Source organism: Danio rerio, chromosome 4 (genome assembly GCF_049306965.1).
Source record: "Danio rerio strain Tuebingen ecotype United States chromosome 4, GRCz12tu, whole genome shotgun sequence".
Taxonomy (NCBI): domain Eukaryota; kingdom Metazoa; phylum Chordata; class Actinopteri; order Cypriniformes; family Danionidae; genus Danio; species Danio rerio.
In genome coordinates this window covers 39,884,944-39,899,831 of record NC_133179.1, presented here as the reverse complement: position 1 = coordinate 39,899,831, position 14,888 = coordinate 39,884,944, and the positions used below count along the sequence as shown (strand labels likewise).

Genomic DNA, 14,888 nt, shown 5'->3' with positions numbered 1-14,888 from the left:
GAAGATTCTCTTAGGAACCCAGAATATATAGATACAACCCTGCTGAGCTACAGGATCTGGAATGTGATTGGATAAGACTCAATTGGCCTCCATTAATACTGGTATAAAGATGCAAATGAGCAGTGGGGAGCAGTGAAGACTCAAGCCACATACTGTGGAGGATGGGAAGTTCAGCAGCTTTACAAATCAGTTTTACAGAGAAATAATGATGTATTGGGAAAATGAGTTGACTTTAGCCATCGTAATTTGTTTTGTTGCTGTTGTTTTATAATACTATTGATTGAAGCATTTTTATTTTGGCTGCTGCATTTTGTAGTTAATGTTGATACACTTATGTTGAGGTACTTTGAATTGAAACACATTTCAATTTATTTTTCCCAAGGCTGGTTAAAAGGTAATGCAAGAGTTGTGTGTTGTTTTTTAGAAGCTTCTAAGAGTTTTGTGTGAGTTTAGAGTCCTTTATTTCTCTTAAAGCACATGCAGCTTATTACTGGCTTCTGTAAGACAGTCAACACACTCTTAATAGGTCAATTATTTCTTTCCAAAAGTGTCTATAGATTTTAACAATCAAAATGTAACTTGTTTCTGTGCCAATTTTGTTTTCTTTCCTTCGTCTTTTAGTTGAACAGAACATGTGTGAGCAGCTTAGCTTTCTTGAAAGCCTCTTATTCACCTGATAGGTAACAAAGATGTTTTTCCCTCTATTTATCATTTGTGTTTGTGCATACATATGCATAGACATTCACAAAAGCATTTATACGATACCCTGTGACAAATGCTTTTGCTTTTAACACAGTAAAGCTATCACATACTGTCCATTTTTAAAAATATGTCATGCATCTAAATATTTAAAATTAGAAAATAATTACATCACAAGTTAATTTATTGTATAGGCAGTTTATACAGAATACTTCAATGACAAGAATTTACTTTCATATCTACACAATGTATAACTTTTAATGTGATTAACCTGCTCCACCTACACCAACTACAGCATTTCTCAGATTTCTTTTTCACTATAGTGTAATAACATTGGTGGACATCACATAAAACAACAACTGCACTTACTCCTGTAACTTGTTTGCAACAATGACATTTAAATATCTGTGTCACATATTCATTTAAATAAATGGCTCATCATTGTGTGCGGTCATCTTTAGTAATAGCTGCCTGATCTTTAATTGAATAGGGTCGTTTTACATATAAGAAACCTGTTAACAGGTATAGCTGTTCATGCCAATACCAACTTGATAGCCTAAAGCATATTACATGAACAAGACCTGCCTTTCATCTCTTAGGACAGTGGATCTCAAACTGTGATACGCGTACCACTATTGGTACGCAGGCTTCCTTCTAGTTGTACACAGAGGAATGAAATATGTCATGTACATGCTACACACATTTCTAAATTTATCAAAAATGATGTATATAATATGCCTATATTATATATAGCCTATATTTCTGAGGTAATCTGCCACATTTCTTTTAACTGTGCAGAGTTGTAGCTGCTTTACTAGGCCTACTACTCTACTGTATTTCAATACTGCTCATTTTGGTGGTACTTGGAGAGACAATGTTTTTCTGAGGTGGTACTTGATGAAAAACGTTTGAGAACCACTGTCTTAGGACAAATAATTATAGGTGTCTATAACAACACATGCTTGATTGCCCAGATCATTACAATCAGTACATCTGAATGGTGCCTTTTAGTAAGCATAGTTCTTCACCGATACCAGTTTAATACTTTATATAATTACACATGTGAGGCATCACAGTGGTGCAGTGGGTAGCACAATCGCTTGACAGCAAGAAGGTCGCTGGTTCGAGCCTCAGCTGGGTCAGTTGGCATTTCTGTGTGAAGTTTGCATGTTCTCCCAGTGTTCGCGTGAGATTTCCCCCAGGTGCTCTGGTTTCCCCAAAGTCCATAGATGTGGTATGCATGCGGTGTGTGTGAATGAGTGTGTATGTTTCCCAGTAATGAGTTGCAGCTGGAAGGGCATCCGCTGCGTAAAGCATGTGCTGGATAAGTTGGTGGTTCATTCCACTATGGTGACCCCAGATTAATAAAGGGACTGAGCTGTAAAGAAAATGAATAAATATATATGAGTAATATATCACACGAGTATCAGTGCGATGTGGCCTTCTATCAGTTTTTTGTATTTCTGTTTGTTGTATCGGCCTGTTGTTATTGCAATAATAAAAAAAAAATTAATCATTTTTTTTTAAAGTGTGATGTGGCTGTAGATGAGCACTGGTGGAAGGCATGTGTTATATTGTACACTAGGCACTCGAGAACGATTGTCCCTCTACCTGTTGTTTCAATCCCCTGACAACTTTGTTCATCTTCAGAGCTTCTTCATCTGTTATAGACAGCAAGAGTCCCGAGATGCTCAAAGTCCAGAAAAGGAACCAAAAACATTGTCAAAACATGTGACTTTAGTGGTTCAATTGTAATCGAGTTCCAAGAACATTTTGTGTGCAAGAAAATGTAGAAAAAAGCAGCCATGTCCAAAGTAGGAACTGTTGAAGCATATAGTGGCTGTTTTTGCCTCTGTATTCTCTTAATTGAAAATTAAGTCTCTTAATATGAAAAACAGATTTGGAACAAGTAGAGGATGAGTAAATGACAGAATTGTGATTTTTATGTGAACTGCTTTTAATGCTTCTGTAAGTAAAGGTAAATTAAATATTATTACTGAAGATATTGCTAAAGAATGGCAGGAAGCGTGGAACACAGATAATAAGAGACAACAATTCATGTGGAAAAGAAAAGAAAGTCTATATAGGCCTATGAAGATGTAGAAATAGAAAAGAAGAGGTCATAATTATGAGGATGAGATTTGGACTCAGATATTAATAGGAAAGTAATGTGTTGTAGACATACAAGTCATCATAAAGTGGATTTAAAAAGTTAAGAAAATGTTTAGATTTAAGGTTTGAGTGTGAGAGAGCAAATATAGTGTAAAGTGAAAACTATGGGAGAAATGTATCAAAACGTCATGACTGCAACTGTAAGTGGCAAAAAAGCTAAACAAAAAGACTTTTATTTTGGCGTGGCGTGTGACGTCATCAGGTGGCGCCGCTTTAGTGCTGTAATTCAACTGGAGAAAGGTTTGTTTTAAAATGTTTACACAGATATAAACCGATTTAAAGTAAGTTCTAAAGTTTTAGGTTTTTTATGCGATGCTAAATTATGTTCCTGCTGTTAGAAATATTACTTTAACCCTTTATACAACTATTTTAGTATTTTAGTAGTACTATTTTATTCTCAGTAACTGAAGGCTGTTGTTTGAATAAAACAACAGAAAAGTGTATAATAAGTGTTTTAATTAAATGTTTCAACTGATTTATTTTTGTTAATTACTCTCAAATAAAGAAAACATTGAAGCAAGTGTTGAAGAGAAGTTATTTTGTTTCTGTTCATTGATTTATTTATTTTAAACAGGACGTTTTTATTGTTTTGTTCATTTTAAACAGGATAAAGTGTCCAAACACAGAGAAAAACTCCAGCTGAAGCGACTGATCTCCACACTGTTATAAAGATGGCGTTTATTAAAGAGGAGAGTGAAGATGTGAAGATTGAAGAAACATTCACAATCAAACAGGAAGATCTGCAGGAACAAACAGGTTAATTTTCATTCTCAAAGACCAACTCAGTCATTTGATCCTCATTCAGATATATTTTAATAATAAGAATACTAAATTAAATCCATCTTGCAGCCCTGAGTGTGCTGCCTAGTTCTCCTAAATTCACACAAGCACGCATTGACAGACATGAATCAGTTTCTTTCTTGTCACTTGTTCTCATGTCATTATTTTATGTATTATTAGTCTCCCATTTTCTCTACCTTCTTATGGTTATTGCTTTTCTTGTTCTCCTGGTGTTGGTAAAGCATCCTTGGGCGCTGGCGCTATATAAGATAGACAAGAACAATAAATTAAAAAGGTTTACCTGAGCTGACGATGTTTGACCTACAGTATTCTCATAGAAGATATCTGCTATTACAGTTGGCGCAGTACTCTCCATTTGCATATGTCATGTTGATCACAATTCCCTTTTTTCATCAACTTCTTTATGGGTGTAAATTTGTTTCTAGTTCTCACAGATAGTATCTGAGTTAGAATTTCATCATTATCATAATAATTAAATACCAGAGCTATTGACTTTAAACAGGTTTTCCGCTGGGGTCTTAAATTCTAAAATCAAAATTTTAGGCCATAAAAAGTCTTTAAACTTTTTATTCAAAAAGGCCATTTTTACTCTATCCTAATGTTTTAATTATTTTTCTTACAATAACATTTGTTTAAATGTGCTTCATGTGTTTACTGCTCAGGACACTGACCTGGGGCCTGTTTCAGTAAGGAGGTTCAGACAACTCAGAGTTTAAAATTGAGTTTTCGGTTTCAAAAAAGCTGATCTGAGTCAGGTCAATCAACTTTGAGTAGACCAACTCGACTACAAAAAAGGCATTATCAATGAAATTACGAGTGACAATGACAACATCTGAAAAAAAAATGAGATCACCATTTCTTTCTCCAGCTGAACTTGATGTGATCATTCGAAGTTATAGCAAATATGAGCGTAAATATATTTAAAAAGAAGCAACCATCAGTGAAACAGAGACAGTTAACATGGGAAAACAGCTGCTCAAATTAATGCGTAATTTTACAGTTAAAGTATTTAAATATTTAAGTATAATAAAATAAGTAATGTAATGTGTGACGTTTATAAAATGTTTCTAAACTTTTATACACAATCACCAGTTTTAATAGGTTTAACAGTGCACTTTTGTGTCTGCCTTTTTATTGATCAAGTGATAGAGTTTGATGTAACATTTAGAAGGTTTTAGAAAGAATAATAATCCCATTAATCTAGTAACAGTACGTGTCGAAGGTCAATGAATTTAAGCTAATTATTTATTTTAAAAAGGACAAGCCATTCTCGTACGTGACTTTGTTCTGTGTGTGACTAAAATGTAGGTAATATCTGTGTTTCCATCCAAATATATTAATTAAATTTATGTGCAAAACTGAAATATCACTTAAAGGATGTGTGAATAAAGCAGCGTTTTTATCCAATGAGTCAAAGAGAACACAATCGTCACTTCCTTATTAACTGGCGCCAAATATCAACAGTAAAAACAGAATTTACTGAGTAAAATAAGTAAAAATAAGCTGCATCAATTATTTCTTTATTTAATAAATGTACTTGCGCCTCAGAAGACAATGCTGACACACAATGAACACATGTGGGCGTTTGAAGCCATGCCATGCGGAGACTTTTGACACGCTCCAGACGCTCAGAGGTAGTTAATAATATACACTGATACTGAAACAGTTAAGGCATTTTAGAATGACTAAAACAATATTTATGACGTGTTACAGTGTGCTCAGCCTGCTGGTTTTTCCATTCACACACATTTTCATCATTTTATGATGACCTTTTTTTAATGCACATACTGTAATTTGTTCAGTAAAAGTGTTTCAATCATAGTTTATGCGCATATTTTCTATCGAATAAAAGTTTATCCTACTCAATTATGCATGTGTTTTTTATGAATATTTTCAAAAGTTATGTGAATCATGACGTTTCCATCAATCGTTTTTATGCATATATCCAAAATGAGCATTAAAATAGGTGGGTGGAAACTTAAGGCTAAGGCTAGAAATGCTGCTTCGTCTTTAAAAAAGGGGAGGAGACCAACAGAAACTCTGAGTTTAGAGAATAAAACCTGCTCGTGACCAGGTTAGATTCACAGAGTAATTTACCACAGTAACTGACTCGGAGTTGAAGTTACCTCTCTTTCAGAAACAGGCTTGACTTACCCTGCCTTCTCGAGTTTAACAAACCTGCCATTTTGAAACAGAAAACCCAAAGTTTCAAGAGTTCAAGAGTTTTCACTTAACCTTTCTGAAACAGGCCCCTGGACAGATTCTTGTGCATAGATTTAGTTTATTATAGTTTTTAAAACTTTTATTTAAAAAAAGTTTATTTTGGAAAAAAATGTGTGGATACAAGTAAAGCTTGTTTGTTTTTACACAATGTTTATAAGATTTTGCTAAGAAATATCTAAATATTGTATTTTTCATTTGTTATTGTATTATTAAATGTATTAAATCACAATATAGTTTGATAGCAAATACAAAGCGATTTCTGGCTGCTCCCCTTCTTATCTGCTCTCACTTCTGCAGATTTATAGGCCCTCCAGAAACTTGCGTTCTGTGAATGAATGTCGCCTCGTGGTTCCATTCCAAAGAGGCAAGAAAACGCTTACCCGAACGCTCGTGCTCAATCTGCCCAGTTGGTGGAATGAACTCCCTAACTGCATCAGAACGACAGAGTCACTCGCTGTCTTCAAAAAGCGACTAAAAACTCAACTATTCAGTCTTCACTTTCTTTACTAATACGCAACTTCCTCTCTGACTCCTCCCTTAACTACAAAACAAAGGAAAAAAAATTACTAATGCTTTCCTTCTTAGACTTTAAACACCTGAAACTTGCCTATAGCACTTATTCATCGTTGCTCTTATAGTTGTGTAAATTGCTTCCTTGTCCTCATTTCTAAGTCGCTTTGGATAAAAGCGTCGGCTAAATGACTAAATGTAAATGATAGGGCAAACAAAAATCTTTTCCATCTGGGCCATTTGAAAAATTCTTTAGCCTTCAGTCATTTTTAGACTCATAAAGGGCTAAAGGCTAAAGAATTTTTCAAATGGCCCAGATGGAAAAGATTTTTGTTTGCTCTATCAAAAAATTTTAACAAAAAGATTTTTTGTTAAAAATGTCTTTAAAAGTTTTACATTTTACTTGGTGAAACCTGAAAGACCCTGGTTAAAAGTATGTCAAAAAACGTGGATGCCCCCAATTTTAAATATGCTGAATGAAATTGACACTAAAATAATTATTATAAAAAAACTGTACAGAATTCTAAACTATATGATGTTGCTGTGGGAAGATGAGAGACAAAACAAATTATAGTGGAACAATAACGTTTAGCATTGCACTGACTATAACTGGCCAACAAACTAGTCTAAAAATGACTTTTGCTGCTTAAGAAACAGCATGCTGATGATATGCAAACATTTGAGTGTGAAGTTCCTCAGTATTAACCATATTCTTCAAGTACCTGCGGGCGCGTCATTGGAATCTTTTTGCTTGAGAATTTTTTTTAAGAATGAATTTTTAGATCCTAAAACAGTGTTATACTGCTTAGGCACACAGGAAAATCATCAGAGTAAAATTTACTCAGTTCAGTGAATATTTGGTCCCTCTCTAAATTGAGCAAAATTAACTCGGCAGCAGAGTTAAAGTTAATGAGACAATCATGGGGTTAATTAAGTGATGACTGAGCACTGATGATGAACACCTGCTGTTAATAAGCAGAAACAGAAGAGAAATACAACAACTGACTTCAGTCACAGCCGTAGATTAAATTAACTGAAATAAAACCCATCAAATCTCTCAAAAGTTTCAGCAGAGCATCATCAAGGAACTCCAAAAATGGCACCTTTACCTATTAACAACCTGTTTGGCCTTATTTCTGCCACACGCTACAAAATTACATATAGTGATAATATTATGAAATAACTACATTTTTTTTTACAACAGCAATAAAACAACACCACTTTTTGTGTTTAAGCTGTCACCATTGAGGAGAACAGCAGCTGCTTTACTTGGACTCTGACTCGATTTCTAATGTTATTTTCTCTTTGTTTGCCAAATTGTGTATTGTGGCAAACATTGTATAAAGAGAACAATTGTGCTCTGGATAATTGACTCTGTGGTGGTTTAGTCACTGGTCAAATCAGTCTAATGGTTTTGACCTATTAACTTTAACTAATGTTGTATCACAAAAAGAGTACTGTATTAAGAAAATGGAGCTCATCAATACTTTTATCAGATCATAAAGCACATTAAACATTGGAAACACTTAAAAAAACACAGACATAAAGAATCAGCTTATGCCTCTCAACTATGGTGAGTTTTTTCTACTGTGCATGCTGGGTACTATATATTGATGTTGTATGATTCTCTTAACATGCACTGCAGCCAAACAAAAACAAAAAAACATCTCTAACCACTGTTGAGATAGATATGCTGATTATTGATGTCTGTTTCTCTAAAGTGATACAGATGCCCAATGTGGTTTACTATAATACCACAGCTGAGGTCCATTTTCTTGAAAAACACTGAATTTGGTTTCTTATATAATGAACCAACCCATTCTCACTCCGAAGGCATCAAAAACTGAAGTATGGTCACACACTTTCCGCGTTAACATGAGGACGCCAAAGGTGCTCCTAGGCGTCACTATATGAACGCAACAGGAGCTCCATTGCTTTCAATGGGTCCCCTCAGACGTCACATCAAGACACCTAAAGCCCTACGGTAAAGGCTCGTTGCATATAGCCCACGTGAATGCAGTTGTATGAGCATATAAAAGAAAAAATAAATCAATTAAACGTTTTCTTTTAATATTTTATTCATAAATGTTCGCATAGTATTATTATTTTTTTAATAAAACGATTATTTGAAGTTATTTATAATGTAATATCTGTTGTTTTACATTAACGGCGCACGAAGCTTGAGACAAAAGTGAAATTTGAAGCTTATATATTCATAATACTTATATATAACAAAGCTTTGTGTTGGCCAACTTATATTCAGGAACAGAAACCCTTTTTATTATTTCTTTTTTTACAAAAAAAAAACGAAACAAAGAAACTAACTTATTTTATTTGTATTTATATATATATATATATATATATATATATATATATATATATATATATATATATATATATATATATTTATTTATAATATTTATGAAATATTAAAATATGCTCTTTGTATTAGAGGTCTGTATATTAGATTTGATGTATTGACGTTTTTCGACATCTAGACTTTAATTTGATCTGTATTTTTTAAGATTTTGTTGACGTTGCTCTTTTTTAATGATTTTGGTTGTCGTTATCATTTTCGTAACATTTCATTATACTTTCTTATCATGAAGTCTTATTATGATGGCCAATAAAAATGTAACCGAAATCCCTATTGACAAAAAAAAAATTTTCATGTTACTTTTACAAACAATATTCCAGCTGCTTTACAATCAAGAAATGAAAATAAAATATTTTTCCACATTTCCCTAAAAGCAAGCGGGAAATCGTGTCACGTTACGTAACATCCATCCATCGCCGTACTGATCCCGCTTTCAGCAGTAAGTTAATGTACACTTATTCATTAAATTAAATAAAGAAATTCTGTTCTTCACACCATGTTTGTCTATGTGCATTGCTCACATGTATATCTAGGTTATTATATTTTGATAATACACGTTAAAAATAAGTGCTAATCTTGCTTGACTTCAGACCAATTCATGTCAAGTTCATATGTTAACATGTTAGGCAATAACTTACTTTATTAACGTTACTTTACAAACAGTCTTGGTAGGCAAGTTTATTCAGACAATTTAGCTTAATCTGACAAGATATTTACATATACGTTTACTCATTTAACGTTAGCAAACGCTTTTATCCAAAGCTATGTGTATGTATATATATATACAGCATATATATATATGCAATTTTAATTAATAATTTATATTGCTATTTTGAGTTCATTGAATTCATAATGTTCCATAGTTTACTTTAACTTACTAATTACATTAAAAATGTCTTTGTCTGTTAAATAATTTATACATTTATATATTAAATGATTGAGTAATTAAATATGTTAAATTATTCTATGTGCATATAACGTTACATAAAATGTGTTTTATAGCCTGTAAATAATCTTTTCTATTATTGTATTTTGTTTTAAAAAAAACTTTAAGATACAGTGTTTTCAATGAAAATGTATTTTGTCTATGATTAATATTAATATATATATTTTGTTTCCTTCCAGAGAGAACGAAAAAACCCAAGCAAAAGCCTTGCCATAATTGTGGGGCTTTAAATGTTTCAAACTGCAAAACGTGCAGAAATTGTTTTGCTGCCATTGCTTTAAAAGCAATCATCATGGCAAAACAAAAAAACATTGAGGAGTCGTCATGGGCAGCAAACAACAAAAAACACAGGAATTCTGCCCGTGTTGTAGATTCTGCCCGCACTGCTGTAAGTACATTATTTGAGTACAGAGGCATAGTGTATAGAAAATTATGTTGTCATTATTAGGTAAAACTAAATCAAAAATGTATTTCTGAACAAATGTATTCATGTCAGGTCTGACTATATTAACTGATCATATTTTGATTTTTAGCTATCGATGCAGTTAATCCTTGAGATCCACAACAGCAAGTGTTGTTTTACCAGAAAACTATAATTTATTCTAATCAATTTTCTATCATGATCATTTAAAGAGCAGCTTTTGTGTTATTTTAAAGTGTAATAATATTATGTTTCTCTAAAGTTGTTTAAAAAGATCTAAGGTTGGAATTTTTTTTTCATTACTTTACATATGTACTGCAGTACATGACATAAACATTTCGGAGCATTTGTGGCAGAGATTATGCAAATGTATTCATTTCATTGTGGTCACATAGATCAGTTGCAGGCAAAAGATTCTGAAAACATAAAGACTTGTTTTGGCAATTCAGAAACTATCTTTTACTTTGATAATGCAGATTTGCTACAAATGTATCTGGGATGTTTGTGCTAATATTATGATTATATTGCATTTTTCTATACTGTTTTTATGTATTTATTTTTCAGGTTAAGAAATTGGAAATGCTGGGCTACAAGCCATTGTTGTTTATTTCAAAAGAAAAGAAAAAAGGATTCAACGCAGAGCTTATAACAACAATGGGTCCATTTGGAGAGGGACCACAGCAAAAAATTATAGATAAAATGACCAGCCTGTACGAAGTTTTTATTAAAAGTAAGAGTTGTGGTCATTTGATTACAAAATTCACAAAATTTCAAAGAAATCTCTAACTTTATTTTAAAATTGTTTATAGATTTCCAGAGGTTTCAGAATTTGGCTGCAACAGACCCTGATGTCTGCCAAAACCTACCATCATCCGTTTCTCCTCCAGCTTCTATTCCTCCATCATCTTTCTCAAGCCTTCCTCCTCCACCATCTTTCCCAAACCTTTCTCCTCCACAAACTTCCTCCAGCTTTTCTCCTTCATCTGCTGTTCTTCTACCATCTTTCCCAAATCTTCCTCCTCCACAATCTTCATCCAGCTTTCCTCCTTCATCTGCTCCTCCATCTTTATCTTCCAACCTTATTCCTCCAACTAATTCCTCAAGCTTCAGTCCTCCTACCTCCTCTTACATTACCCCTCTTCCACCTGCCTCTTCATACAAAACACTTCTTGCTCCACCGCCTACTTCCCTCACTACTACACCTACTTCCTCTCTATCAAGTCCTGCAGTCCAGTGCATGACTACAGATTCCGGTGATTCAGGTGACTTTATTTTGAACTTTTACACAGCATTTTTCCCATTTTAGTTGGGACAAACAATTTATATAGAAATTTAAAATTAAAACATTAGTTGTGTAAATACAGTTGAATTCTGAATTATTTGCCCCCTTTAAATTTTTTTCTTTTTAAAGTATTTTTAACATCTTTAAATGATGTTTAAAAGAGCAAGGACATTTTGTTTTTTACAGTGTAAAGAGTAAGTGTTTTTTTTTTTTATCTGGAAAAAGTCTTATTTGTTTAATTTAGGCTAGAATAAAAGCAGTTTTTAATTTTTTAAAACCATTTTAGGGACAAAATTATTAGCCCCTTTAAGCTATATATTTTTTTCAACAGAACAAACCATCGTTAAAAATAACTTGCCTAATTATCCTAACCTGCCTAGTTAACCTAATTAACCTAGTTAAGCCTTTAAATGTCACTTTAAGCTGTATAGAAGTGTCTAGAAAAATATGTAGTAAAATATTATTTACCTTCATTATAGCAAAGATAAAAGGGTCACACTTTACAATAAGGTCCATTAGTTAATGTTAAGTAATGCATTTACTAACATGAACAAACAATGAACAATAAATTTACTACTGTATTTATTCTTGTTAATAAACATTAGTTAATGAAAATACAGTAGTTCATTGTTAGTTCATGTTAACTCATGGTGCATTAACTAATGTTAACAAGCATGGACTTGAATGTTAATATTGCATTAGTAAATATTTAATTATGATTAATAAATGCTGTACATGTGTTGTTCATGTTAGTAAATGCATTAACTAATGAACCTTATTGTAAAGTGTTACCAATAAAATAAATCAGTTATTAGAAATGACTTTTTAAAACTATTATGTTTAGAAATGTGTTGAAAAAATCTGCTCTACATTAAACAGAAATAGGGAAGAAAAAAATAAATAAGCAGGAGGCCAATTACTCAGGGGGGCTAATGATTCAGATTTCAACTCTATGTGTTATTTTTGTGTGTTTTTACAGATTTATCCTCCAGAGAAAGTGTCATAAAAGGGGGCAAACAAAAGAAGTGGATCTACAAACAAGCAGGTAATGCCATATTGCTGTTCTGAAAAAATAAATAAATAGCAGATTCTGAATATTATCTGAATAATTGTATGCTTATAAACTTTGTTACATTAAAAACTATATAATGTAATATTTGATTATTTTGTATTTTTTAAAGTTTCCTCAATTCTTTTCTATGTTGCCTTGCATTTAATAGTACTATGACAATGAGTAAAGAAATTATTAAGAGGATAATTTAATATATAGTATTATTGTAAAATTATTAATTATTATATAATAATTCTAATATAATATATGTGACACGGTGGCACAGTAGGTAGAGTTGTCACCTCACAGCAAGAAGGTCTCTGGTTTGAGTCCTGGCTGGATCAGTTGGTGTTTCTGTGTTTGCATGCTCTTCCCGTGTTGGTGTGGATTTCCTCCTGGTGCTCTGGTTTCCCCCACAGTGCAAAGACATGCGGTACAGGTGAATTGGGTAAGCTAAATTGTTCGTAGTGAATGTGTGTAAATAAGTGTGTATGGATGTTTCCCAGTGATCGGTTGCAGCTGGAAGGGCATCCGCTGCGTAAAACATGTGCTGGATAAGTTGGCGGTTCATTCTCCCAATTCACCTGTACAGCATGTCTTTGGACTGTGGCGGAAACCAGAGCACCTGGAGGAAACCCATGTGAACGCAGGGAGAACATACAAACTCCACACAGAAATGAGCTAAGGTTCGAACCAGCGACCTTTTTGCTACTGCGCCACTGCATTGCCCAAAGTTGATGTTATACTCTACACATTTTTTACAGTAAAACAGAAAAAAAGATGTGTATGAAATATGCTATACAAAATATGCTGTTCTCTCATTTGGTGTAAATGTTACTATAAATTAAAATTTACATTAAAATTTAAATATATAACTAAAACTATTTTTAAAAAAAGAATGTTTAATGAGTGAAAGCAGTTTACATTTCAAATTTTCATGTTTCACAGTATTTATATCAGACTCATTGCTCTCTGAATTTTCCTGCAATATTAAGTATTTTTTGTAAGTAAGAGCTATATATTTTTGCTGCAGAATGCCAAGTACATTCCAACCAGAAAACCTTTCCTTATGACAGGATTGTGAAAAGGAGGATGTCCAAAGAAGTAAGACCACTTATTTATGTTTGAAGTTACTTAAGTAAAAAAATATAATTTTATAAAAATAAAAAGATTTATCCCGTGGTTCTTTTTAATTTAAGTGTGATTTAGCTTATAATGTGTGGGTATTTATAGTGGTAGTTGAAATCATTAGAACACCAGGCATATCTGAAAATATAGATTTTTTTGCCTCTAAAACATAATTTAATTTCATAATGAGCACAATCATTTTAATCTGATCACAACTAATATAACATGAATTTAGTCCTACTGGTTTGATCCACTGTTTACTGTAATATTTGGTATGTGCGTAACATGGTATGTCAGGCATTGTGTCAGCACGTTTCCAGGCAACTTTAACATTGCTTTCAATGCCTTCTACAACCAAAGCCAATCTAGCTGCTTCTTTGAAAGTACTTGATTGAGTGACATTGACAGTGAACAGGTTTAAAGACAATTATGCTGACTTTCTAGATGTTTCATTTAATGGGTATTGTTGTGGCTAGGTCAAACAATTATGCTAAATGTTCAAATAATTCTAGTCACTCAGTACTAACAGTTAATGTTGCTCAATGCTCATGTTCTTAAAGGGTGTTGAAGAGGCCAGAGTCAGATGGAAGCCGTGTTCTGGATGGTAAGTGTCACAAACACACAATATAATTCTGTCATACAGTGGTGGAAATATGTTGAACAAACTATTATTGTTTTTTGATGTAAACAATTATTCTTGTAGATAATAATGTAAAAATTGTAATAATCTTTAACTAATATATCTGTGTTTGCAGAAAATTACTTTTTAAAATTATGTTAATTTAAATATCACAGCCTATCCTGTAAACATAATTATAATTAAATGTCTTTTACTGATTTACAGTGGGATGAAATGGAAAGACTCCTGGGAACCATTAAATCACTTTTTGTAAAATACAGTGGGTTATAAAAAAGGAATGCTTTTAAAAAAAGATTTGTCTACTGCTGTTGTTGCTATTTTCGGTGCATGTCTTGTTTTTGTTTGTTGTTTTAAATCTACTTTAACTCAGCACATGTTTAAACCCACATTTTGACTTATTTTGTTTTATTTTTATTTTTTGAATTGTATTATAATACATTTTTCTGTTAACCTAGAGTAAAGACTTCCACGCACAAAGATAACCACTTACAGTATTTTCATCTACGTCATATCTGCAGCCACTAAATCACTCGGCAAAATTGTTTGAATGTTTGTATTTGAAAAAACTAATATATATATATATATGTATATATATATATATATATATATATATATATATATATATATATATATATATA

General features: G+C 32.6%; 1 protein-coding gene across 1 annotated transcript; it reads left to right on the top strand.

Annotated features, from left to right (window-relative positions):
* The first annotated feature begins 3,050 nt into the window (after positions 1-3,050).
* Positions 3,051-14,789, top strand: LOC137490975 (uncharacterized). The gene is made up of 9 exons (XM_068220000.2): positions 3,051-3,111; positions 3,478-3,627; positions 9,908-10,116; positions 10,714-10,879; positions 10,959-11,411; positions 12,411-12,476; positions 13,516-13,586; positions 14,171-14,214; positions 14,455-14,789. The coding sequence occupies exons 2-9, from the start codon at positions 3,543-3,545 to the stop codon at positions 14,501-14,503; spliced, it is 1,143 nt and encodes a 380-aa protein (XP_068076101.1). The 5' UTR covers positions 3,051-3,111; positions 3,478-3,542; the 3' UTR covers positions 14,504-14,789.
* The last annotated feature ends 99 nt before the right edge of the window (positions 14,790-14,888 follow it).

Coding starts and splice junctions, on each gene's coding strand:
- LOC137490975 (XM_068220000.2), top strand. CDS start 3,543: ATGGCGTTTATTAAAGAGGAGAGTGAAGATGTGAAGATTGAAGAAACA. Junction 10,117..10,713: donor TAGATTCTGCCCGCACTGCT/GTAAGTACATTA, acceptor TTTATTTTTCAG/GTTAAGAAATTGGAAATGCT. Junction 12,477..13,515: donor GTGGATCTACAAACAAGCAG/GTAATGCCATAT, acceptor TTTTTGCTGCAG/AATGCCAAGTACATTCCAAC.